The sequence below is a fragment of the Dermacentor variabilis genome, chromosome 3 (genome assembly GCF_050947875.1).
Source record: "Dermacentor variabilis isolate Ectoservices chromosome 3, ASM5094787v1, whole genome shotgun sequence".
NCBI classification, from domain to species: domain Eukaryota; kingdom Metazoa; phylum Arthropoda; class Arachnida; order Ixodida; family Ixodidae; genus Dermacentor; species Dermacentor variabilis.
The window spans coordinates 55,597,173-55,624,008 of NC_134570.1; the positions used below are offsets into that span (position 1 = coordinate 55,597,173).

Here is a 26,836-nt window from a genome sequence, read left to right on the forward strand (position 1 = left end):
ATACAGGGCTATTTTGTGCAAAGCTAAGCTAGTTTCATCAGTAAAGTGATTTTATAAATGTTGTCTGCTTTTATGACATCCAATTCTTTAGCAGGCTTATATCGAATTATGTCCTATATCGAACTGATAGGCATATTTTTGCAAGTTCGATATAGCAGGGTTTGACCGTATCCATTTTACGTCCGACCCCGTTCGAAATAAAAAGTACATGTGATGTTCCAGATGATATAGAAAGTGTTCGATATATGCAATAATGCGATATATCGGTGTTCGATATATTGAGGTTTGACTGTATAAGAATCTCCAAAATTTCGAACGCAAGAAAGATTCGCTGTCCAATCTTCCGGACTTTTTACCATCACCGCCGCCATCTTGATCATACTACTACCTCGAACCGGCGCACTCGCATGCAGATCCACTGGCAGCTGTAGCTACCATGGCGGCAATGCGGGGCCTAGCTACTTTGACATCTGCCACCTCTCTTTTTTCTGTTCGGTGCCGCCTCAATACAGCATGTTACGCAGTGAAGCATATGCAAAGTATTGCGGTGAAGCATACCAAGAGTGGGAATGGGCAATTGTCATGGGACGCGGTATGTATTCCGTGTGCTCCGGTCATTTCGTATCACAATATGAGCACTGATATGCCTAATAAGTCTACTGGCAGGACTTCAGAGCTATTTTGGACGTGCCTGTGGCAATTTGAGCCCGGGCAGTAAAAGGCATCTGCACCCAAGTTCAAAGAAATTTTCACGGCCCCTAGGGAGTCCGAAAAACAAGACTTTCATGGTAAACGAAAAATTGGTATGTCACTGTTTGGTACCATTGTGCAAATCTATACTCATCACTGGCACTAGATATGCACTGAACGCGTGCCCATGGCCATTTGTAGCAAACTCCAGCATTGCAACTATAAAAATTTATGAAGGACCAATTTTGGTTGCCATAGAAGAATACGTTTAGCATGCTTTCAGTTATGTTTACTTGTGCCACTCTGTTGCACTAAGGGTGATGTTGAGGGTTTTATTAGGTGGAGTATAATGGGCGGATTGTTTATTCATTTAGTGTGTAGACGCTGTACTGGGTTTCAAATTGGTGCCTGAGAAAGTGGTGTTTAAAGTAGTACTGGATGTCTCCTGTGCACTGGTGTGGTTAGACAGTGTTATACTGTGTTATTTCTGGGGTTGGCCCACGAAAAGGGTTAAACAGTCATGCGAAATTGGGGTAAACCCCCAAAGAATGGTAAATGCATTAAATAAACTGGGCTGCATTGATTCAGAAAAGAGTGAGCCAAATTGGAATATTTGAGAAAAAGTCCTCTAATTTTAGAACCACTAATGGTGCCCTGTTACCAAGCACTCACACACACACAAACGTGTGCCGTGTTCTAATGTGAGAAGCTGTGCTTTTAAAATAGATGGTTCTTGTATTTCTGGTTGCTGCCATCTTGCACAAAATTACAGAATGCCTGTAGCTAAGAGAGCCAGAAATGCAAGGAAAACATGAAACTTACCTCTGGCAAAAGAACGCCGAACGTTACGCACTATCACACCATGTTACTTTACAGGCATGAACGAGAATTCGAATGATTCACGTGCATAAGGAATGCCAAGACATTCAATTTATGATTATGTGTGTTTTTTATTGCTTCTTTTGTACGTAATTTTAGTTTTCATGCGGGTAGGCCAGACATAAAAATAGTTAGCAAAAGAAAACTTGAAAAGAATAAAACGGGCACGCCTTGATGGAAAATTTGCAGGCACTTCTCCCTCGAGGAGAAAGCCTGAACTAGCAACATTGAAAAATAAGTATGTTGCCAAACAGCACGGCAGAGATATTCTACAAGCAATTGACCCTCAATATAACGAAGTCTGTAAAACTGGCACTGTGTTTTGTCAAAATTTTGTTGCATGATAGATTCTCATTTTTGTGTTACAGTTGAACCCGACTATATCGAACCCGTTTACATCGAATTATTCTATATATCGAACAATTTCTGCACACGATATAGTTACAATGAGTATATATCGCAAAAATTACGCTTACATCGAACAAAAATAGCAGCGACACCCGATATATCGAACGTCAAGCGGCGGAAAGTGCCCCCGGAAGTTGACTTTCCCTCACGGTGGCGGAGAAAGCCCGGCTGCGCGGCTCCATCCAACCGCTCTCCCTACCGTGACCGCGCCCAACCGCGCTGCCTCGGACGAGCCGTCGCCACCCCCCCCTGCAAAAAATGATCCTGGCCCGCCCACAGCGCTTGCTCAGACAGCCAATCAGATGCTCTTGTGCCCTCGTCATGCAAGATGGGGAAAGTGCGACTTGTCTCGCTGTTTTTGTGTGCGCCTTGTAGGCCTTCTCCCGCAGTGTTGCCGTGATGAAGCGGCAGAATTTGCCTTTCGTCGTCAAGCTCGCAATCATAAATCGTGTCGAATGCGGTGAGAAGTCGGATGTCCCCGCAGAGCACAAGATTCCGAGGAGCACTCTCGGCACGATCTTGAAGAATAAGGGGGAGATTAGGGCTAAAGCGTCCAAACACGCGACCCGGTGCCCGTGGCGCCCGACCTGTACGCACGGCCGTGTACGAGTGGTTAATCTGAAATTGCTTCAGCCGTGCCGACTTCCGCGTGCTCGGTGATGACCGTACATTCTGATGAATGCGACAAAGCCGTTGCCAGTGTTGCCGAAGTTTGGAACGAATTGTCAGAATTTCCGGAAGCTGTTGACGAATCAACGGTGGATGAGTTCGTGAGCGCAAACGATGTGTCGCGACCACGGGAGAGCCCGAAAACGAAGACTACATTGCGAACATCGTACCGAGCACAAGTGAAAGTGGGCACAATGAGGAAAGCAACGACGGTCCTTGGCCCACATCCTCCGAAGTGATTGGTGCGCTCGCACTAGTCCGGTCCTTCTGCGCGAATGCGGAAAGTTGCGGCCTCAGCTGCTCCAACTCCTTAATGTGGGAAAGTGCGTGCGTCGCAGGCAGCGAAATTGCCAAAGCAGAAGAAAATGCAGGACTATTTCATGCGAAACTAAGCTAGTTTAATCAATAAAGTGATTTTATAAATGGTATGTGCTTTTATGACATCCAATTATTTAGCAGGTTTATATCGAATTATGCTCTGTATCGAACTGATAGGCGTTTTTTTGCGAGTTCGATATAGCCGGGTTCGACTGTATTGAAAAAGAAATATATGATGAATAAACGTGATCAAAGCCACTGAAAATTTCGCAGACTCAACTTTTGTTGATATCTACGTATTGCGAAGCATTGTGTCAATCCATGATGCGCGTGGTGCTGATGGGGGCTAATCGAGCTGAACTCCACAGAGTACAGTCGACTTTCGTAAGTTCGACCTTGGCAGGACTGACGAAGTTGATTGAATTATTCCGTGGGTCAAATGAAACAAAATGCAGAAAAAGAACACCAAGAGACACTGTTGATTAATTTGACAGCATTTGTCTGACTTCAACACACCCCGAAATCAAACGTGCACCCGCTTTCTATGTGTCCAAAGTAGAAAACTAATGGTCAGTCCGTTGGGCATTGCATAATGGCGGCCAGTCTCCTAAAGTCAGCTTTGCTGCAATACATTCATAGATTTCGGTAAAGTGTACGAACACTTCGAAGGCAGTTTTGGTTTCGTATCTAATTGCATCGCGCAGGCAATTGAGTGCCATACTTTCCTGGAAAAAAGAAAAGATGCGCATTAGAATCTGTTAAATATTGTAATCGGACATTCATTAAAAACTTTTTTACTTACTTTTACTTATACTTTTTACTTATACAGGGTGTCTACCAACCGGGAAAACTGGGAATTCTCAGGGATTTTGAGTAGTCTGGAAAAACTCTGGAAAACTCAGGGAATTTGTGCTTCTATCAGGGAAAATTAGCTGTAATTTTTTTAGAGGGTCAAAAGTCGCGGTAATGCTGGCTCGAGAAACAGACAGGAATCGTAACGAATTGTCGTCGGCTGGAGGAGTTGCCAGTGTACAGTCAACGACCGACTTTCCGGATTCCCAATGACTCGGACGGCTTCGCGGCACCACCACGTACCCGAAAGAGTCAATGTTTCATAACGTCTGATATTTCAGACGCCAGAACTCTTCGCCGTCCGATTTTCTGAACGTTTTGCGGGATCGTAGGTCCGAGACGGCATTAATGAAAACCACCACCGCTGCCATTTTGATTACCTCGCCGCCTTGAACCGGTGCTCTCGCACGCAGATCCGCTGGCAGCCATAGCCACCACTGCGGAAACGCTAGGCCTAGCTGCTTTGACGTTCGCTATTAAGCTTCTTGTTGTTCGGTGCCGTGTTTCTTCATTTCTCCGCTGACAGTAATAATTTTGTCTTCGAAGCTCGGAAAGCATGCCGCATTGCATAATGCTCTTTCCCGAAAGTCTGTTTCGCCTCAGTACAGTCGTGTAACGCGGTGAAGCGTAACAAGCGTAGGAAGGGGCAATTGTCGCGGGACACTGTATGTACAGTATTCCTAAATTTTACACGTGTGCACCCGCCCTCACCTGTCACAGTAGGAGCACCGATATGCCTAATAAGTGCACTGACAGGCATTCAGAGCTTTTTCAGACGTACATGTGTCGATTTTAGCCCTTAAGGGCAGTAAAAGACTTGAATTTATTTTTTCAGACTTCCTGATTTTTGCGGAAGTTTTCGCGGCCCCTAGGGGGTCCGAAAAATTGGACGTTGACTGTAAATTGACCAAGAGTATTCTTCAAATGGTCCGTGGGGCGAACGCGTGGCGAAAGGACGACGAGACCAGAAAGGATCGACGCACTGAGGAATGAACGGGGAATTAAGTATGCGACCGCTTCTTTGAAGGAGCCTGAGCTCAAAAAACAAATTGTTGGCTGATGCTGAGATGCAGGTGTCCCTCATCCAAACCAAAATAAACTCTTTAAAGCAGTGAAACACAACACTGAAGCATCTTGCGCGAGCTGAGAGTACGTCAGGACAGTTGCATGACACTGAGCATGCTATCAGTGTATAGAAATAGCTCATATTCGAAAATATTTGCTTCTGTATGCATCTCCATTTTATTTGTACTAGAGAATGTCCAACTCGATTTGAAAATTTTTTCGAAGACATTTTATTTGCTGTGCATTTTAATAACCCCCCCTCCCTTATATTCTTTTTTTGAATAACATAAACACTACTCCTTAGTATTCAAATTGGATTAAGTCGATTTTTAATTTTTTTCATGTGCTTACTAGAGTGACAGCATCAGGCGATATGGTTTCAGCGCGTCTTGACATAAAACATAGTTCTGCATCACTCAGGGAATTTTGCAAAAGCACTCAGGGAAAACCTGGAAAACTCGGGGAATTTGGAAATTTCAACTTGGTAGACACCCTGTTATAGTTATTGCTTGAAAATCTTCCCAGGACAGGCCGAAAATGGGTGCTTTCGACAGATGATTTGATATTTGTACAGTGTTTTCGCTGTTCCCCCAGGGTACACTGAGGCAGACACTGCCACTAGGGTCTTTATTGGGGTCACCATAGGGGTGAGGCACGTGCGTGCTGATTAGTCAAGTTAAATTATTCGGCGAACGCCAATGTTAGGTGCTGGAAGTTAAAAAGGCCATATAAAAGCATAGGTGCCGGCCAGTATCGAATTAATCAAGGCAATGGAAGTAATGGAGTATTCGCAAGGTCCGCTAATCTGTTATGGCATTAATTGTGGTAACCCATTGCTCGTGTGTTGCTTTGTTCTGGCCCCAGGGTGGACCGCACTGCCTCCAACCACATTCCCGGAACAGGGACCAAGCGGAAAGCCAGCCCATCATCGCCGTCTCCTGTGCGTAGCCGCAAGGAGACTTCCCGCCAGGGACACTCGAGCTCGTCGAGCAGTGGCAGCAGCCCTCCTACCTTGGGAGCCCCTCTTGTTCGAGGGCGCACCCCACCCCGGAGCTACAAGGATTCTGGCTCTGGACTGAGCTCTCCTGTTAGGTAGGCTGCATTTTACTTGCCTGAAACTAGAAAAAGTGGGTCATCACAGTGGTATCTGCAGCTGCTGTTGCGACCCTCCCTTAACCCTTTGAGGCTCTTTGCCACAGTGCCGATCTTATGTTTTGATATTTTGCACGTATTCAACGCCGCTGGTTGTTGAAAGATGCTGCCATCTTTATGGAGTGACCCATAGTTTGAAATTGTATTTCTGTGCAGCAGTGGGCACTAGTCTTTACCTCTGGGCGCTTGGTCACGTGGTTTTCCGCATGTCGTCTACTACCTCCAGCATGTGCGTGGAGGCCGTGCTAAGCGTTTTTTACAACTGCTGCTGTCATATTTACGGTAGCCCGGTGCAGCCAAAGTTCAGAATCTAATCTGTCCTCCTGGGTGCTGTTCTGCTCTCAGATGTGGTTTGCATAGTCCCGCACACTTGAGAGCACAATCTTGATTTCACTATGATGAAATACGTTTTTGGGACAACAAATTGATAACCATAAGTTTTGCTAGACATTTTTCTTTATCTCTTACTGTATAGTGCATTTGTGTGTATACTGTTGGTAGTGATCAGTGTATTTTGAGACAAAATATCTGTTGCAATCCATTTTTTTTTGCTATATTCATGATTTTTCAATAATTTCCAACCGCTGGAAACTGCAATAAAAAAAAATTGACCACAAGGGTGTAGTCTTTGTGAAAAAATGCAATCCTGAGAGTCAAAGGCCACCTGTCCCTGTAAAAGTCATCCAGTATCCGATAGTGTTGTATACAAAAAGAGCAAATAACTTTTATAAGTTTTTATTTTCAAGTTATAACTAAACTTAATTCGACTGTGTGGCCTTTCTGTGCAGTAAAATATACAAAATTGCCAGATAAGCTTATTCAGTTTCAGACCAGCACTTTCTTCAATGGTACTTCGCTGTTGTTCCTCCGGCATTTTCGACTCCGTCAGTTTTTGCAGTGAAGGAAGCTCCTGAACATTTTCAACTCTAGGAAAACTGCCAATGCTCAGTGTTTATATATACAGTAGAACCTCGTTCATATGTTGTTGAAAAAAAATCAAAGAAGAAACATGCTAACCGGGTAAATGTACGATCTCGAGTAACAAAAAACAAATGTGACAGACTCCACTATTGTTGACAACCAAATTGCGCGAATTGTTGCGGCATGAGATGCCGATGCATGTCGAACTGGTGGTGTTGAGGGGCTGTTCAAGCCTGCTGTAGAGGAGGCTGCCAACAACATCTCTGTGAGCGCTGTAGCTGCTGTGAAGTAGGTGTATAACGAGATGGAGGTTGTCTTCACTAAAATGAAACTACACCTTGAAAGCGATCTGCCATGTGAACAAAGTGTGCCCAGTGGCGGTAGCTTCATATGTGCTGCGCTTTCGACATTTCGTTCGCGTTGAAGCGAGAGACAGCACGAAGGTCAATTTGCTTGCTGCTGCTGCGGTGCTTATCCTGCTTAATTTGCTATCGCAGTTGATGTTTCGCCTTTCGAGCAAAACTGCGACTTTGGGCGTTCGTTACTCACTTTTTACAATAAAGTTGTTAGACATCGTGACGAAAGTTTCGGTAGTGAGATGTCTTGGATATTACGGAGGTCGGATAAAATGGATGTTTTGTGTCGGATTATCAGGGTCCGTTGTAACGAGAGTCGACTGTATAACAAATAAACCTATATACTAACTGCATTGAACCTCCATTATTACACACCCGCGTACAGTGTACAAGATCACTTGGCGTCTACCTTTTTCCACACCTTATATCGTAAACCGCCCTTATCATACAAGGTGTCTCATTATCCCAACATGCTGAAAATAAAGTTTCTGAAGCAGGCAAAGTCTGCAACAGCAAACAGCAACGTTTTCTCGGATAGCTCAAACTGTGACAACTCTTGAACTGATGGGTTAATGGGCAGAGTGGTTAATTTTGGAGCTTTCACTATAACTACCTTTCACAACAATGAACGATTTTCGGCAGTCCCATGTGATTCATTATATAGAGATTCGACTGTAATATGCATGGATGCCTGTGGTAAATGTGGAGATTTGTGCATACAAGGGCCATGTCTCAGATAAAGCAAGTGCAGGTTGAGTACGCAAGCAGCTAACACTATACACTTGAGCCAATTTACGAGGTTCAGACATTGCTGAACTTATTGCTCAAGTCAGAAAAATAGTGCTTTGAAAATTTCTCGTGTAGCAGCATTGGCATGCAGGCACCTTTGACATATCGGGCTGTGTGTGGTGTTGTCCCTTTGCAATGTGGCGAGTATCTCCTGTCCAGTAGGCATCTTGAATGTGCACGTTTCTTCTTGTAGAACTGTGCTTTTGCATTTTCTTTTTTAGCACTTGTGATGTATGTGTAACCAGGTGTCGCTAAATTTAATTAACCAGGGCACGCATACTCGCTCTGCAGATCCAAGCTTGAAGATGGACGGTCCAAAGACAGCTCCAACTCAAAGCGACACAGTTCTCACAAGCGCAAGAGGAGCATCTCCTCGCGTTCCCGTAGCAGGTCGCCATCACACAGGCATGGCAGCAAGAAGAGCTCAACCAGTAGCCACCGGTCATCACGCCACAAATCGCCTTCTGGCCACAGCGAACACAACCACCGCCACCACCGCTCCTCGTCATCTAAAAAAGAGCGATCAAGAGAAGGCCGGAACCATCGCACAGCCATAACAGCCCGGAGGTGAAAGGTAAGGTGTCCTTTGGCCTAGTCTGCACGGTTATTTTCTTTTTTTTAAATTTGCAGCCAGAGATGGTGAAAGTACACAACTGCAGTTCCTACTGCTTTCTTGGAAACAGCTGGACTCTAAAGTTAAAACAGCTGATCACAACGTCACAACTTTTTCTCTTACCATCCAGCCTTCCCATCAGTCTGCACTGGGTTTAAACATTTTGGTCATTGTGATTGTCGGGCTGGTTAGTCTTGCATTGCTGGCGAGTAAAATTTCCACAGCAAAAAAAGAAGGCAATGCACACAGACTGGAAGGGCATACGAAGGCAAACTCTTGTCCTTGCCTTCCTTTCCTGTGTGCATCGTCTTTTTGTTGCATTTTTACTCTGCTGCCCCCAAAGCCTGTTCCAACTCCTCAATGTTCTGTGCCCAGAAGCTATTGTTGCACTTTGAGGTATTTCAAACTGTGTTTTACAGTGCTGCATGTCTTTCATAAGGTAAACGATAAAACCGTTACTTGTACTTCTGAAATGTCCCTATCCCCAAGTATTGAAAATGTTTTTTCTCCAAGCCAGTCAACAAGTGCATCCAGCGTTAGATTACTGAAAGGAAAACTGGCACTGCAATGGTTCAGCTATGGGAATAGCACAACTACATGTTTGTCTAATCTTTATCACAATTATTGTACAAAAGCAGTGAAACAGTGTACCAGGTGACAGCTTGCCGTGTGTTGCTGATCATGGCCCTTTGTTTCCTTTTGTCTAGGAGGCCCCAGCGAGAGATCAACACTTCATCTGTAAATAACATCGCAGTGGGAAAAAGCATCAGCCTGGATGAGAGAGTGAATGTGTATGCGAATGCTATGTGTATATAAAATGTATAGAAAGAGATGTGTACAAAGAAAAAAATGAAGAGCATTTTCGTACAACAAATGTCTTCTCTCTTTATTTCCTTGTGTGAGGGGGAAAAAAAATCTCGTTTTATTTTAAAACCTTGCTACTACTACTACTTATGTACAGATCTCTGGCAGCTTCATAAACTCTCCAAAAAGGCAAGAAACAGCACTGGGACCACAAACTCTGGCCCCAGACAACGATACGCAATGCTTCAACCTCGCAGTGATCATCACGCCTATAATTAATTACACAATCTGCGCACATTTAAAAACCGTTCAATGGGAACCGATGAAATTTTGTACAGATGATATTTTGTTTCCCCTCCCAGATGCTCATAAAGCGTCACTTCTTCGTAATGCGCTTGCTTCGTGGCCTTGATAGCGGTCGCTCGCTGTGTGACGAAGCCGTTCCTATAGAAAACAGGTTGCTCGTAGCTGCAGGAGCACCTAAGGGGAGAGAGGGAAGGTGTGGGTTTCAGCACGGCATACACGACCAATGATCTCAATTGTCAATAAAGGCACTCCACGACACAGCTTTTGAGCCTTCGAATAATTCAAATGCAACACGACAGCTGCCACAGGAGCACTTCCCGAAGAGGGGCTTCAGCACTGTTTGGAGAAGTCTCAAGAGCGCGAGACGTGGTGTACGGAAGCAGGAGGGAACTATTCTAATGAAGATTAGGACGATCGAAACACCAGGTGACGCTTCTACTTTTCCAGAAGCATGATCAGACACTTTAAATTTAGGCAAGCCTCCTATTACGAGAAAGTAACAAGGCATAATGAAGCTGAATTTAAGGTCACACATATGGTGGTAATGGCTTATCATGTAATGCTAGAAACGAGCACACAATGCACTGTGGCAGTTGTGCTGGTGAAGTGTACAGATGGCAAATTCAGCATATACATGTAGTCGAACCTCGATGCAACCGACACAGATTTCTAGAATTTGGTTGGTCATGTTTTTTTTTTCTGAGTATTATCCTGCTATTATAACGAAACTGAATATGCAGGATACAGCATAATGTCAAGAAAATTTTGTTTTGCACCTTGCTCAAAATATATGCACAGGTAGCATTGTCAAATATTTTTCCCAACTTCCCACATCAGCCAAAATCTCAAATGCTGCATGGTGTAAGATTCGAATTTTCAGACGTGGTCTGCAAGTACGATGCTACAAACACAGTGGCCATGAACAAAGTTGACCAACTTGACCCTGCAGTGAACCCCAACTAGATGAAGCAGCGCTTGGTATGCCTAGCGGCTCGGGCATTACGGCTGTGACAAAAACTAGTCTAGGGCTAGCAGAGTGGCTGGCAACAAGCCGTTTTGGGAAGCTCACCTTTAACATGTTTTTAACAATAGACCTCGCCAGCCATTGTGAGTGAAATCGTACACGCAGGCCATAGCTGAGTTCAGGTCCACGAGTGACCCCACTTTATGATCGAAAAATCAGTTGGCGACTAGAGCACTTGGCAAGAACTAATTGATATGGCACATTATGGACATGTGCGTGTTTCAGTCAGCAACTCGGCTTGGCTTGGCCAGAAAGCCGACATGTCAACTTCATGTGATCAGATAGATCGCACGATTAGTGATGGTAGGTACGTTGGATTCGCCCGCACCACATGAACCAGTTCATGACGTGCTGCATCCTGCCATTCGTTTCAGCAGTGCAGCAATGGCGCCCGCTAAACCGCGCCTTTCGTGCACGGCTGGTTCATGATTCTGCTGCACCCACTCCACTGTCGGTGACGGCTTGGTGCGAAACAGGTGCGAAGCAGTGACGCAGCACACGGGCATGAGCGCAGTTAAAATTCCGCTGACATGTCTGGTGTGTCTACACAAGTGTGGCGTGTACTTACGCCCCAGTAGCCAATCATACCAGCAGTGCAGGACTTCTCGAATACTATGCGCATTCCATGCGCGTTAGTCGGACGTAACGCCTGCACCGCAGAAATTGAGCTGCACAATTTTTGAACTTCTCGTGAACCGCCGTGAAGTGGTTAACAGTGGTGCAGGCAAATGGAACGGACCTGGTGCAAATCAATTTTTTTCCCCCCCACATGTCCGCACAAGAGGCTAAAATCCATAGTAGACTCGATGCTTTTCGTCACCCTTGCATTTCTTTCCCACAGAGCTCATAATTTTTTTCGATATCGGTGTGCATGCTTGCATGCTTATAATCAATATAGGACATAGCAAAGGCATTCTCATTTTTGGTGCAACTTTGTTAATTAACAAGGTCCAGCTATAATTGTTATGTTTGTGCAAACTCGATACAAAATCAACAGGCAGGAATTCAGATGAGTGAGTATGAAGGCTTACCAAAATTGAAAGCTGGCTTTGGAGTGGCGTTGGTTCCACACTGCGAAGCAGCAAAGTTGAATGCTGGCACCGATGAGTTGTTGGCCGCACCAAATTTGAACAGTCCTGACGACGCAGCACTGGGCTGGGCCGCAGCACCAGCGGCACTGCTTGAGATGCCGTTGGTCAAGCCGTTGGTGGCTGTGCCAAACGCACTCTGAACCTGTGGTGCACCGAACTGGAATCCACCAGGCTGAGCCACCGAAGAAGGCTGGCCTATGGGCGTGGCGCTGGGGAAGAGCGGTGAAGTAGTGCTCGACTGTGGAAAAGCGGGCGTGCTGGTCGTGCCAGCCCCAAAGGAGAACGGTGCCGCACTCGGAGCAGTTGTAGTGGCAGCTGCGCCAAATGCAAAGGGACTGGCAGCCGCTGTGCCAGAACCGCTCGCTCCAAATGCAAAAGGTGTGCTGTTTGCTGCTGCTGGTGTAGTGGTTGCCGCACCAAAGGTAAACGACTGTGGTACTGTGGGAGCGATGTCCTGCTTCGGGACGGGCGTTCCAAACGTAAACGGCGTTCCCGAAAACAACGAGGCAGCTGTCGTCGCAGTTGAAAGGGGAGCTGAAGCAGTCGCCTGCTGCTGCTGCTGCCCCTGCGCGCCAAACTTGAAGACTGGGCCACTTCCAGAGGAGGCAGCAGTGGCACTAGTGGCACCGAAAGAAAATCCACCTTGAGTGGTCGCGGTGGTGCTATGGGATGAAGCTGCACTACCTCCAAAGGTGAAGCCACCACTGGCAGGCTGAGTGCCGATGCCTGCCGATGCTGTGGCCGGGGACTGTACACTCGCCGGACCGAGGGCTGGCACTGATGGGGTGGCTGCTGGTTTTGGCACAGCACCAGCCCCAAAGGAGAATATGCTTGTGCCTGATCCGCTCAATGATGAAGTGGGCGACTGCAGTGACGTCGAAACTTGAGGGCCCATAGGTGTCGCAGTGCCAAACTTGAACACCCCCAACGATGGGCCGGTGGTCGTCTGCGTGGTGTTTGCCGCAGGAACGGATGCGGCAGGTCCTCCGCTCGAGCCGAATTTGAATGGCTGTGCTGACGACGCTGCAGTGACCAAGAAACCCTGTGACACGGTTGGTTTTGCCGCCTGTGTGTTGGAGCCAAACTGGAAAGGCGCCGGAGTTGGTGATGTGGCACTTGCAACAATAGCATTCGAGTCGTTCGCTTTAAACATGGGCAATGCTGGCGACACAGCAGTCGTGGCTGCTGCCGTTCCAAAACATGATGCTGGAGCGACTGAAGATGTAGTTGAAATTGGCTTGTTGCCTCCGAGTGATGGCCCCGAGAAGACAAAGCCGCCAGCTGGTTTTGCTGCATTGGGAGCAGGTGCAGCGACAGCGGAAGATGCCGTGGTAGTTGGCACAGACAGCGCAGATGTCTGCAGCAACGAAAGTGACGGAGCCACCAAACTGGTTGAGGTTGCCGATGCCTGAGACACAGCAGGTGAGGCAGCTGTGGTGGCTTCTGTGGCTTTTGGAGAGGTGAATTTTGCCAAGGCAGCTAATAATGGGTTTGCCGCAGTGGAAGCTGCAGCTGCGGGCAGTGACACTGGCGCACTTTGTGCAACCGCTTCCGGCGCAGTTGTGCTAGCAGTACCAGTGGTGCTTGAGCTGAAAAAGCCAGCGCCAAACTGAGGTTTCGGCGCCGCTGTGGCAGTGCTTGCCGCCGAGGCAGCAGATGCAACGGCTGTGTCTGCAGTGGTGACTGGTGCAGAAAGGACAGCAGTTGGATTCTCGGCTGACTTGGGTGGCGAGGCCATGGCGGATGATGCACTCATGACGGGGCTGCTGATCACCGACACCGTGTTGGTCGTCAACCCTTGCACCGAAGTTGCACTAGACGTGGCTGCAAGTGGAATGCCAAAAGTGGGGAGGCCAGCTGTCTTCGCCAAGGTGGAGGGTGTTGCCGTCTCGGCCTGAGTAGTCACTGGTGTTTTCTCTGCTGTGAGAAAGAAATTGCGGACAACAGTCACAAATGCCATCACGGGGGAAAAAAAAAAAAAAAGAAAAATGAAGGGACAGAAAACTAACATCAGAGCTAACCATTCAGAACATGCATCCATCCCGAAGACATAAGAAAGTGTTCTAAATTGGCACTTCTAAGGCACTGTTATAGTACAGTATTGTAATTTGCTTTTGTCAATGGAAATCGAGGAACTCCGCAGCAGCACTAACCATTTGTTTGTTCTCCAACGTCCTGAAGCCCACCCAGCAGTCTGTTGAGCCGTTGCTTATCTCGGGCCTGGTCATTCTCGTGCTCCTTCAGGGTTGCGATGTGTTCCGGGTACACCAACTTCTGCAAGGCCACCACCACAGGTATTCCCTTACAACATCCAATCACAAAAGTTCAGCAAAATTTCTCTGCCCCATGCCAACTTTAATCAGGGCACCTAAGGAGACAGTCAAATCTCGCCAGACATAAATGACGCAACAACTGACCATACAGCTTCTCATAAGTAATCTTACTGGCTCAGCTGCAGACAACATAGTCATGTAATGACAATGCGTCTTACAGTCAATGTTGTAGTAATGCCATTTTCACTACCCTCACACACAACCACGTAGGACTTCGCGGTACAAGTATGTTAGAATTAACGATTCCACATTGTTTTTGACATGGTAAAAGCGTCTGCAATGAAGATGAAGAAATTTATGTTTTATTTTCTTATGCTTTCAAATGAAATAATGCCGATCTCAAATATACTGAACTCGAAGGGGATAGCAAAGTAGTTCAACATATCGATAAATCGAAACATGATATATGCCCGTACGAGAACTTCGCATGTCTCGGACAGTTTCCAGAAATTCAGAGAAGCAGGAATTTACCAATTCTTTTTTTTTTTTTCAGGGCCATGCCAAACGCACAAAAGTTTACTGGTATGCTCTGCACGCAAATGCTGCAAATGGCTTGCGCTGCATGGTTGGTCTTCAATACAATGATCACAATGCCACTCCTACAATCACATGTCGCCCTGGCCACAAGACTGCGGTGCACCTCGCAAGCGCCAAAGGGCCTGTTGCACATTATATTTTTTCGGGATGAGGTAGAGGAATGGACGCAGAGCGGAAGCAAACCAGTCTATGCGGATATGCGCCTTGCTGCCACTAGCACACTTGTACTATGAATTGCGCAGGAACACGCCCCACATGTCCTTTACAGTGCAATCTCCGGTTCAGCCATCTCGTGCTTGGAGCCACTCAGTGAAAAGATGGTGTGTCATTCGCACTTTTCTTGTATAACACATTGAAACTGGAAGCTTTTTGCATTCTTGAAGCAGCACAGTCATCAGCTCTTGCCGATAAATTAACAAATAGCATCTGCCAAAATAGTGCCAGTGATGCTACTGGCCCATGCCATTTCGGAGCAGCTTTTGGAGCAGGTTTATGAAATCAACTGCAAACTATGTATATGGAGCAAGCCATATGAAAACAAAATGTGGTCACCGGTTCATAACCTCAATTCAAATAGTACGCATAATCGGGCAGTACAAGAACATGAACTTTTAGCAGTAAATTTAATCTTGCTTTTTCCAACACCAGAGATGTCAAAAATTTACCTCGTTATGCCCTGTGCTTCATAGACATACATATTCCATCTACTTAAAATACCACTATGTTCAACACTGCGGGGGTTCACTTAAGTTAATTAAATTCTGGGCTCTTCAATGTCAAAACCACGATACTGATTATGAGACCGGCCGCAGTGGGGTTCTGCAGATTAATTTTGACCGCCTGGGGTTCTTTAACATGAACCCAAACACGCACGGTACACGGCTGTTTCCGCATTTCGCCCCCATCGAGATGTGGGTGCTGGGGTCGGGATTTGATCCCGCGGCCACCAGCTTAGCAGGGTAGCGCTGTAACCGCCAAGCAATGGCAAATGAGTGGGCGTTTCACTTGTGCATCGCACCCGTCACGAAGTGCAGCTGTGCACTCACGGCTTTGGACTGTGCTGTCTTGTCACCATTTAATGGCTCTGATGGCGCGAGAAGTCATCTTGGCCCTGTTGTGAGAAGCAAGCCTGTAGGTGTTCAATACAATGTTCAATATACTGTGTTGAATATACAGCCAAATCTCAATAATTCGAACTCGAGGGGGCCTGAAAATTTGTTCGAATTAAAAGAAAGACTTGTTCGTGAAGTATTCGTGCACCATAGCACAATGCACGAACAGCGCGAGTCATGAAATGTCGCGGCACGCAAGCACCACAGCGAGCGAGGACCACGAAACTGCCCAAACCGGCCAACACTCGCTTCCTGATAATGGCAGAAAACGAAACTTCAAGGAGCAAGCTGGCGCTGGCGCGGTGGGACGCGCGCACGGAGACAGTCAAAGGTGAGGGAGTTGAGAGGGAGGGCGACGGGAGCGTAGTTGCGAGGAAAGGTGGGAGGGAAACAGATTTGCTTTCCCACCAGCTTGCTGGTGGCGCTATAATTACTTCTGCCACCATTGCCACTGAAGCTACGGAGTTGCAGAATCCAGGACTGGACCTCCACTGCTACTTCACTCTGCGTGCTTGCGTGTTATTTCCTTCATCTGCTGATAAATCGGTGTTGGTGTTTACCTTCTTGTCCTGCGTTCTTAACACGAGTCATGTCTTATCAAGACAATGAAGTCGTTTCCACTGATCATAATCATGTTGATGCACTCTCTTCTGTTGTGGCGTCATCGCATTCAAAAGACAAGGAGAATGAGGTGCTGGGTGTCGCCTTCGGGCCCATGTATTCAGGGTCTGCCTTGTCGTACAAAATCGGATATGGCACACTGTCTCCAAACAGCCTTTCCATCGGAATGCCTCAGTTTAAATGCATCATTGTGAAAAAAAAAGAAGAGAGAGAGAGAGAGAGAGGGAAAACCGTGAACGAGACCAACCATGCCAATCAAAAAAGTGCGAGCAAGAGCTACCACGTGCAGACAATAGTGTGAAACAAGCGGTCCGGCTGAACCAGATGCGAGTACGAATACAGCAGTCGAGCAGGTCCGCATGACACCAGTTTCCCGCACATACGTCACTGCAGAGGCCCCACTTATTGGTCTCTTCCGCTGGCGACTTGCTTCCCTGCAGACCGTGAACAGCAAAAATGCGCCGTAATGCCCTGCCACGGGGCATTACGGCGCAACACAGAAACAGCGACCTTGCCATTCGAGAGAGAGTAAAATTTTGGCAACAATTTTTTTTTCTTTGCGCCCAGCTTTGGGTGGTCTCTTCTAAGCTTTTCCTCTATGGCGCGGTAAGAGCAATGCTGGTTGGAGGCACTGCCGCGTGACTTGCCTCACTGCTGAGAACACTGTTGGAGCATGGTATGCTTGCGTGTTCGAATCACTGGGCATTTTTCCCCATTGGAATGCACATAACTTTGACGGGACCACAGCGTCAGTTCGAATAAACCATGTTCGAATTAACGAGATTTGACTGTATCGAATGTGACAGTGAATGGGTGTTCGATAAATGCATAGTACCGCGCTCCACTTAAGCATGGGATTTTCAAGGGGACATTACAATTGTTCGAAATAGGCAATAATTCTATGTATCCAGGGTCGACTGTAAGTGTACTTAAAGCAGAATTATAAATGTGTGTAGGCACCAATTATACAGCAGATACAACTTGAATAATCGTGATAACATAGAGCAAACTAAGCACAACCTAAAAGGCAAGAATTCTAAAGGTTCACAAGGCATGAGCCCAGTGGCAAAGCAAGCTACCGAGTTTGGGGAAAAAAACAAAAACAAAAAAAGTAAGCTGCCACAAAATAAGTTATGGCTTTTGTACCTTCTTTTCAATGGTGCCCCAGTCGAGGGGCTTGACCCGGCTCCTCAGCTTTGACGCATCAATGTTCTCGCTTTCCGACGACTCTTTCGACACTTCTGCTTCTGAGGGGACATCATTCTGTGGAAGGAAATAGACAAAAAGAAAGGTGTTATTCACAGACTGATATAGAAAATCTCTGAATTTCAGTATCAATGAAACTGAATGAATAACTGGTGTATGCTGCAGGCACTTCTACATTTAACAGCGACGGTTACTCCAATGACTTGGAGAAAGGGGCTGATCTAGCAATGGTTACATTGAAGTTAAACTTGGGATAGTGTTTCTCTGGAGCTTAAAACTTTAAAGACTCAGAACTATTGTTCGATGCTGGGCAGAGATATAACATTCGTCTTATTTCATCCTGTGAATCATGCAGATGCCATTGATACCCGGTTTAGTTAAATCTGAGGGACTGATATCTTGCTAATCTTGGCAGAAAATTAAGTAAAAGAAAAGCAAAGAAACAAGCGAGATAAAAATGGGTCTCATATTCAAAATAAGCACATAAGATCACATATATGTACAAGTTTCTAGCGCCATAACTTGAAGACCAAAGATTCTCGAAAATGTTTCTGTCTATGGCTGCACTTCCACTTCTATTATTGCGCTTAATCCAAACCAACACACATGCTATGAGGAGGGCTGCATGGTGTATGTGTGTGTGTGTGTGTGTGTGTGTGTGTGAGAGAGAGAGAGAGAGAGAGAGAGTGTGTGTGCCGAGCGTAGAAGCACATACTTCTTTACTGCTGTCCACGACCTTCTCCATGGAGTCTTCATCATCCGACTGAAGTCTCCTGCAAGAAGAAAGAAAAAAAAAGGGGGGGAGGGCATGATGTGGGCAACGCTGAAGCAGCAAGGACAAATATTGACAAAAGAAATTGTGCAGAAACAGTCAGCAATGATCGCCCATGTAAGCAAAGAGCCAAACATCCAACATTTCAAGAAGGCTATACAATTTATTAAAAGAATTGTGTGCTTGAAGGTGATGTGAGGCTATTTATTAAGTAGTGCTTTTTTTTTGCTTCATTGCATTATTCCGTAGAGAACAGAGCTGTTAACCTGCAAATCTGCAACGGTAGTGCTGGTGGACGTCAGGCGACTCTCAAAACAGCCCAAAGAGCCAAGAAAAAGCTACTTAAAAAAAAAAAAAAAAAAGAAGCTAGGAGATAGAAAAAGGCCAATTCACTACGCTCACCTGTCTTCCTTTCTTGTTTGCTTTGACAATGGAGAAGAGTCGGGTGGTACAGCTTTCCGCTTCTGGGACTGGCTGTTCCTCTGCAATGCGATGATGAAAGGCAAAAATTTTTTTTTTACTCGCACAAACAGCACGACAGTTTGCTGTCCCTTGGAAGGCATGCCTTCGAGGAAACCAAGCTCTAAGTCAACTCTTATTTTCCTGTTCAAGCAAAGCACCATGTCCGTTTCAAAAAAATGTTTGCCGCATTTTAATATTACCTCTGGCAAATAGCATGACTGTGTTCCTTGAGCTGGAATAAAGAGGTGGACATTACTTCCATGAGAAGTTGAAATGCATAACTGATTAGTTAACAAGAATTTACTATTTAGCTTTTTAAAGGGACACTAAAGGCAAACACTGAGTTGATGTGGACTGCTTAAATACCATTCCAGAGACCTTGCAATACTTGTTTTGCACCAAGAAAAGACTTAGTTTGAGAAAATTGCATCTGAAGGGTCTGAATGCCTTTTTGGAAATTCAAATCTCCGATCACCCAACTGGGGGAATGGTGACGTTGCATACACCATCACCACCCTTTCCTGCCGTCGGTGAGTAAAGCCCTGCCCGACAGACAGTGCTACCGGGCCAAGACAGAGTGGTGGATTCGCCACTGCAGCTGTTTTTTGGTCAAGTGCCGTAAGCTTCAAGTGATGTCACGGGAATCCCGTGACATCACATGGAAGTTGAATTCCCTGCTACTTGCAGTTTGTGCAAGTGAGGCAAGCCAGCAAAACCAGCGCAGTGCTACGCGATAGGGAAACCAGTGAAACAGAAAGCGTGAGCGGCACGGAATCGAGCGAAAATGAAACCTCTCGACCGCCCACGTCGTTGTCAAGGGTAAATTCAATGAGTTAATTTTTCTAAAAAAATGAAATAGAACTGTACAATTAGCATTTCATCTTATAATAAAATGCAAGGATGTTTTTTGCAACGAGTGGTTGAGTACTAGTGACAGAATCTAACTGAAGAGTCCTTTTGTTATCAGGCAAGTGCTTGAATGTCCCGGGGGAGTCTCTAACTATGTCTTGCATTTACCTCTCTATCATTTATTAAGGCTCTGTTTGCCTGAGAGATTCTCGAGCACAAATCTATCACTTTAGCTTGACTTAATATTTGCCTTTAGTGTCCCTTTAACCAATCAGTGTAAGGCACTCATTGCAACTTATTACAACATGGCGCCGGTGAGTGTGCAAAGGCATGTCCACTCAAGAGGAATTCTCAATGAATGAACTGGAGGAAAAAAGCAGTAGCTGTTTGGCACTGGGGTAAATAAACACTGTGCCAACTTGTAGAGAGACAGTCTACAGGTTGTCCCATGTAACTTGAGCCAAGACTTAAAAAAAGATAAAGGGAACGGCAATTTGGACGTGAATCTAACTGAACATATAGTGTTGGCAAATGCCCATAGTAAATTGGGCTATTTTTCATTTTTGCCATAACTAATTATTTAATTACATTTAATTACCCAACCTTTTAATTATTCACCCTTTAATGATGACACATATAAATGCCCAGAAAAATATTTCAATTTTTATCTAAATATTTAAAACACAACAAGAAAAATATTTTACAGAATTTTTTTTCAGCAATAGGGTGAAAACCACAGGCAGGAAATTGGGAGTGGGCTTCACCCAAAGCTACCTAAGGCTTCGTTTTCAATTTGTATAGACAGCTCTCATATTTGGTTCACATACTGTGAACCACAAGGGCACCTTTCATTTGCTCTGCGCCACATGTGCGACACTGCGGCAGCTGGATATGTTGCATCGGGCCTGTCTCCTCTGACCTTGCTTTCACAAGACAGTAGGTCCCGTGCTAAACTTCTTCCTTGTCCAGTGTTCTTGCTCTAAACCAACAAATGACGCTTGCTACCTGTCATTCAGTGCTGGCCAAATGCATTTAGCCAGAAACTTCGTGCTCAGTACTGAAACTGACGGAACAGTCGGTTCCAATCATCGACAAAATAACAGTGCCAATGGAAAGAGCAGAACCGTACCACCTGCTGTAGGATGCTCTTGCTAGAGCAGTAGGAGATGGCAATGGCATTGTTGCGATGCCGCTTGGCCGAGCCAGGGGGACTCGACGTAGAGCACAGGCGGCCTCGCTTGAAGGTCACTTCGGGCGTCGACACCAGGGCAGAAGGCACAGGGCCCCGCACCACTGCATTCTTGCTCGGCGAACCCAGAAAGGGAGGCCCGAACCCACCCACCGACGTAACAACTGGTGTGAAGGGCGGCAGCTGCGGCAGGCAGAGGTTTTCACGTCGCGGTCGCTTGCTGCTCTGTGCCTGGGTGGGGCTACTGCCCGCAGAGTCCAGGCCATCTTGATATGCTGCGGCAGCAGCCCGCTTCCTGCACGCAAACGCAAGCACAATGGAAAGCAAACAAGTCCAGTGGAAATCCATGAGACAGGGTAAGCCTCATGCAGAGAAAAGATTGCCATCCATCCGAAAGTAGCGCAAAGATATGAAGATCTCTGTACAGGTTTTTCAAAAAGAAAGCCTTCGCAGCTGAAGGCATATTTGGCCTGGTCTGAGGATCACGCCACTGCTTTACTAGGCCATTGTATCTGCCAAGCTAAGCAGGACGGTGGCTGATGGCAAGTCGCAACGGATGAGTGCACTACAAAAGAGTGCAGGAGTATTGAATAGGCAAAATTAAATATTACCTAAACTCTGGGGTTTCATGTGCCAAAACCAGGATCTGATTACGAGACCTCATCAGATTATGAGGCCTGATTATGAGATTAATTTTGACCACCTAGGTTTCTTTAATGAGCACCTAAATCTATGTACACAAGCATTTTTTCCCTTCTGCCCCCATCAGAATCTGGCCACTGGGGATGGAATCAAATCTGCAATCTCAAGCTCATACTGAACAAGCAGATCTGTTCTGTAGAAAGTCTCACGATTTTCGCAATGTGGCAATGGCACACTTTCTTCAATTTTCCTATACTACACCGTCTGTACAAAATCTTTCCAACATCACTGATGCCATGAGACAGCATTCAAGCCAGGCATACAAACGATGACCTCTCAGAACCCGGATCTGTTAACTGTCCCTAATAAGAAAAACAACTGTGAGGTGTGGGCTCCTATAATGTGTTTCTTTTTGCTCAACATTATTATGACATGCTGCACTGAAGCACCAGTCCTGGTGTTTGTCATTCCTACAAGCAATAAATGAGTTGAATGAGCAGAATGACAATACGTTTATAGATTTATAGCATGACTATGATATTTTATTGTTGCAAAGTGCAGTTGTTATAGTATCATTTTTTGTTGTTTTGCCATCCCTGCTTGGACCTAAAGCACGCCTGCAATATAATAGAAATTAAACAAATAAATAAGTAAGATACATAAATAAAGAAAGAAGGAAGGCCCGGCAACCCATACACCAATAACAAAAATTAGCTGAGTCTAAACAGAACTAGAATAATCTTATTTACAGGCCAAGGTCACTACTGCGACAATTTGCGAGCCAGAATTATATGTTAAGTTGCCAATTTTTAGAATGCCCAGCGGGAATGAAACAAGGGTAATGCTAAATGGCATACAAAATTTAAAGTTGTCAACTAACCTCCTCTCCTTGAGGGCTTGGATGACACTCTCTGTAGAGCATGGATCCTGCTTATCAGTTTCGGCAGTGGCTGCTGGGTGGCTGCATAGGCAAAACAGTGGTGGCATGTGAAAATGGCATGCACTTGAGGAAACAGTATTTGAACAGGCTGCAGGACCAACCCAAAGCAAAAGCTACTGTGACAGCACTATACTTGTACATGAACTCCTGTGCCCGCAGCACAGATACACTGGAACAAGCCTTCATGAGGAACACAAACCAGGCAGCATGAACGCGTGAATCTATTCAACGCTGCTCAGCCTTGCTTAAAAGCACAAGCTCCTCTTTTCATCTGTTTTTCCATCGCTTTCCTTTTGCGCAAAGTCAGCATGCACATTCGGCTCTCTTCTCTCCCTCAAAAACACATCACATTCAATACGCTCAGTACATGGTCTTCGTTCCTTTTTGTAAGAACCTATCAACAATATCCACCATACTGGTATGTACTTCTCATGCCTTATGCTCTACAGTACTTACATTGATATTATTCACATGCCCACAGCATAATAAACTGGAGGACGCAAGGCAAAAAGTTGTATAATGATGATCGAAACTTATCTTCTGCGTACTGGTAAGCCCGAAAAATGTAGATGCATACACGAGCTTGACAAATTCCACATGTATTCATGCCCCCCCCGCCCATTTTTTTTTAAAGCACAATGACAGAGATGGGAGAGGAGAACAGGTAACAATGGGACAACTTGTTCTACTTTGTCTCAGTCATCTCGCTTCGAAAAATATGAAGCACAAACATCGATTAGCTGTCCTGAATTGCCACGCTGTGGCAAATGTATCAACATACCCGAACGTCTGGTTCTGTATGTGGGATGTTGTCAGCGGCAGGATCTTGACCTTCACTGGCGGTATCAGTTCTGGCGACGAAAATGGTTTGGCCAGTGGCAGTGGTGACTTGTTGAGACACACCACTGGATAACTCCCCACGGAGTATTTCTCCTGCTGGATCGGGTGCCTCCGAGCGGTGACTGGGAGCCAGTCAAGATGGAACTTCCTGGAACGAGCAAACATCGATCTTATTACATTTTACATCAATCTTGTTACACATTTACATGCACACACTACTCTGGTTCAACCCAATGTGCGTAGAACACAGGGTGCAGTATAAACTGTACAACACTTTTTCAGGCGAGTAACTTCATAAATGATTTAGGGTGCCCTTCCCAGCAGTCGTTCCGAAGGAAATTATGCTGGTGTATTGCCGGCAGAGAGCTGCAAGGCACGGGTGATGCCCTTGAACAAAAAGCAAGGAATAATATTTCTTTATCATGCAAATGGTACCTCCACTTGAACAAGCTCACATATGTTAACAGGAATGCACAAGCACGGGGCAGTTGACACCTGCAGCCTCGCCTCATGACTATCGACGAGGGTACAGTCGCATGCAGGCATCGACGGCCACACACTCATGCGTTCCAGTCAAAGTATCTGAGCTCTATACACATCTGGCAAGAACACTTATTATTTATTTACATACAGTGCAGTCCGCTTAAAATCGCAACAAAAACATTGAAAAACGTGCCTTCCATAACCATGCTTTGTTAAATCTGGGCTTATCATACAGACATTTAATGTACAATGTGTCATATCTAACTGCTACGACCACTCCTTGTTGGAGCCAGCTAGTGGCAATGCCGATTTTAGTCCTCGGAGCAGCAGTTACACGAGCTCCGAGGACTTGTATTCATTAAAGTTGTAGCATTTGGTCATGCCGCCCCAGTTATGACCAGAAATCACAATAAATGGTGTCATTATAAATGAACTGTCATGTATGGCACGATGCCTTTAATCCTTCAGATGAACCTGACTTTTTTTCCTTTCTTACCCAGGATATTTACTGCAGACCAAATAATAAGGCTAATTTCATGCGTCATGGTCAAGGCGTGGGAATGTAGGGCCTGTAACAAGATGTTTGAATAGAGTATCTACCAGAGTGCAAACCCTAAGTGTACTCTCTAGGTAGTAAACTATGAAACCATCAACCTTTTGTTAATAGCAGGTAACTTGTTAGAGAAAATGACAGAGTTATTCTTGAAAGTTTCCTGAACAAGCTGGTTTGTCTTAGACTGGTCTGAATAAACCTTAGCAAGCTTCACCTCAGGCACATTTCACATTCCGTGTAAAAGTGTAAAAGGATAAGTTTCATTGTATCAAAATAGTGAAACTTGAAAAAGGAAATCCAAGGACGACTACTGTGTCCTATTTTACCATACGGTGCCATGCTGTGTCACGCCACCACCTTATAAACTTTTTGGTCATGTTGGTGGGGTTTGCTAAACATGGTTTTTGGGTGCTAGATGGGACCTGCAAAAGGAAAGACACATACACTGTGTCTTTCCTTTTCCTTGTACCACCTAGTGCCCAAATACCATGGTTTGTACACATAGGGAGTTATATGTGTTTCTGAAACTACTAAGTTATCTTTGAAAGGCTGCTTTCTGTAGCTACTTCAACAGCTCAAGTGTGACTGGAAGGGCAATTGTCATTACTACCGAACTGTTACTGTGATTACTGCCTAGCTATTAGGTGCGATAAATAAGAAGGACGAGTAGCTCACACGCAGTCATCGTTTCTATCCCACTCAGCATTCACATTTAGAATAATACGCCAATGTCTTGTGAAATGATAAGAGTTCAAGTGTGACGATTGAACGGTTCCGCTTATTTTTAACATCGTCTCAAGGCAGTTGTAAGGAGGTCAAATATTTTAAATAAAACAGCATTTGAGCAATGTGAGTATAACAAGATGGGCATAGCAAGGGGGTCTGAACGAGGGCTGTCTGAAACTGTCCCCTTCCTGAGAGGTGTGCTTAAGCAAGCTGAGACAACAAGTAGCAATTACGAATAAATAATCATCCAGTTTGGCAAAAATGCTCCGAAACTTATTCTGACAAATTTAACGCTGCTGAATTCAAAACTGTTGTTTTGCAGCTGCTGGAATGTGCGTTCAATAAGCGCATACGAAAACGCCAGTTTCTGATAGCAGTTGTTACGAATGTATGTACGAACGCAGCGCGTGCAATCAGACGCCTGCGAGCACGCGAAGAAATTGCGCGTAAGCCACACACACAAAAGAGCACGCGCATCGAGCAATTCATACATTGGAAAAAAAAAAAATACGCGCCAGCTTCAAATCAGCACGAGACATTACACAGGACGATATCCGAAGGACCGAATCGGTCAGATTTCAGAAACCAGCCACACGCACTTCCTCTAGCGGAAGCGCAACTTTTATGGCGGGCACGTCCTTCATTCAAATTTGAAACAGACCCGGCCCAACGGCGTGTGCGTGAACGGATGCAGTTACTCACCTCCCATGCCCCGGCGTGGAAGTACTTTGGCACGATCGGTTGAGAATAGTGGTTTTACTCATCAACACGGGACTAGCGAGGCCGTATGCACCGCCGTCGACCTCGCCGCTCCGGTGTACCCGCGAAGGAGTGTCAAATTTATTCCCGGGTGTCACGCGCAGATAATCAAACGAAACACTGCCGAACCTCGACGGTGTGGCCGACGTCGGTGTCGCACTGTTCGCGTAAACCGCGCGCTGCGAAGAGTTGCGCCCGCTTCGTCTTCTCTGCTCACGTTTGTCATGCTTTATTAAGCCTAGTATCGAGAGACGGTGGCGCAAGTTTTCCTCCCGCTTGTGCAGGTAATAATTCACTCCACTCCACAGAATGACGAACGCCGTCGCAGAGAAGACTGTCAGGAAACCCACGAGGTACACTGCACACAGTAAGCACGCACAAATAATATTCCAACGTTGAATTTCGGCACTGAGTATATTAAACATGTCTACAATGCATCTTGCGCGCTGAGGGGGGTAACAATCCGGGCGCGCGGACAGCAGCGACCATATTCAAAAGCGGTGATTGGATAGAAATGCGTTACGCAAAGACTCCTTACTTTGCCATCTGTAAATCTATTTCACTGGTAAAATAGGTGCGAATATTTTAAATTTATTAAATAATCACTTTAAGTTTTGAATTAGTCGGCGAATTATTTTTTTTGAGCCTTGTACGATTTACGGATTTACGACATTTGGCGGTATTTTGTCGGTGCACAACCTGGCTCTTTTCCCGGGTATTTCGGAGCAGAGCGGTGAGTATTCAAATTGCGACGTGCTTAAAATAATGAGCTTTTTGTGCCTTTGAATGCCCAAAATGAGCACGAACAAGTTCATATCCAACGCTGTCTTTTCTCGCGAGCTGTTAACGACATAAGCAATCAGCTGAGACAGTTG

The 26,836-nt window shown here is 45.6% G+C and overlaps 3 protein-coding genes across 6 annotated transcripts in view; 2 read left to right on the top strand and 1 right to left on the bottom strand.

The window, feature by feature from the left end:
* The window catches only part of LOC142575647 (cyclin-L1), a 29,178-nt gene extending 19,374 nt beyond the window's left edge, over positions 1–9,804 (top strand). The window contains exons 10-12 of the mRNA XM_075685174.1: positions 5,746–5,973; positions 8,391–8,673; positions 9,420–9,804. Coding sequence (XP_075541289.1) covers positions 5,746–5,973; positions 8,391–8,670 — 508 coding nt within the window. The 3' untranslated portion in view covers positions 8,671–8,673; positions 9,420–9,804. The remainder of the gene's footprint in view (positions 1–5,745; positions 5,974–8,390; positions 8,674–9,419) is intronic.
* Positions 3,186–26,441, bottom strand: LOC142575644 (uncharacterized). 3 transcript variants are annotated; one of them, XM_075685167.1, is made up of 11 exons: positions 25,905–26,440; positions 23,382–23,588; positions 22,541–22,621; positions 20,959–21,313; positions 18,921–19,000; positions 18,462–18,519; positions 17,687–17,803; positions 14,091–14,211; positions 11,878–13,857; positions 9,364–9,996; positions 3,186–3,689 (listed from the first exon to the last, which is right to left on the bottom strand). In XM_075685167.1, exons 1-10 carry the CDS (start codon positions 26,384–26,386, stop codon positions 9,893–9,895), a joined length of 3,585 nt encoding a protein of 1,194 aa, XP_075541282.1. In that variant the 5' UTR covers positions 26,387–26,440; the 3' UTR covers positions 3,186–3,689; positions 9,364–9,892. The 3 variants fall into 3 exon arrangements, with proteins under 3 accessions (XP_075541282.1, XP_075541283.1, XP_075541284.1); XM_075685168.1 differs by lacking the exon at positions 3,186–3,689 and having other exon boundaries at positions 9,809–9,996; positions 20,962–21,313; positions 25,905–26,441; XM_075685169.1 differs by lacking the exon at positions 3,186–3,689 and having other exon boundaries at positions 9,809–9,996; positions 11,878–13,854; positions 25,905–26,441.
* The window catches only part of Cap-D2 (CAP-D2 condensin subunit), a 56,941-nt gene continuing 56,510 nt past the window's right edge, over positions 26,406–26,836 (top strand). For both annotated transcript variants that reach the window (XM_075685165.1, XM_075685166.1), the window contains exon 1: positions 26,406–26,694. The gene's annotated coding sequence lies outside the window, so the exon portion shown is untranslated. The remainder of the gene's footprint in view (positions 26,695–26,836) is intronic.

Bases quoted from the DNA above. Each gene is read 5' to 3' on its own strand.
- LOC142575644 (XM_075685167.1), bottom strand. From the start codon at position 26,386: ATGTTTAATATACTCAGTGCCGAAATTCAACGTTGGAATATTATTTGT. The intron at 19,001-20,958 runs GTACGGTTCTGC...ATCGCATTGCAG, and splicing joins AGAGCATCCTACAGCAGGTG to AGGAACAGCCAGTCCCAGAA. The intron at 14,212-17,686 runs GTACAAAAGCCA...GTGGCCTTGCAG, and splicing joins GGGGCACCATTGAAAAGAAG to AAGTTGGTGTACCCGGAACA.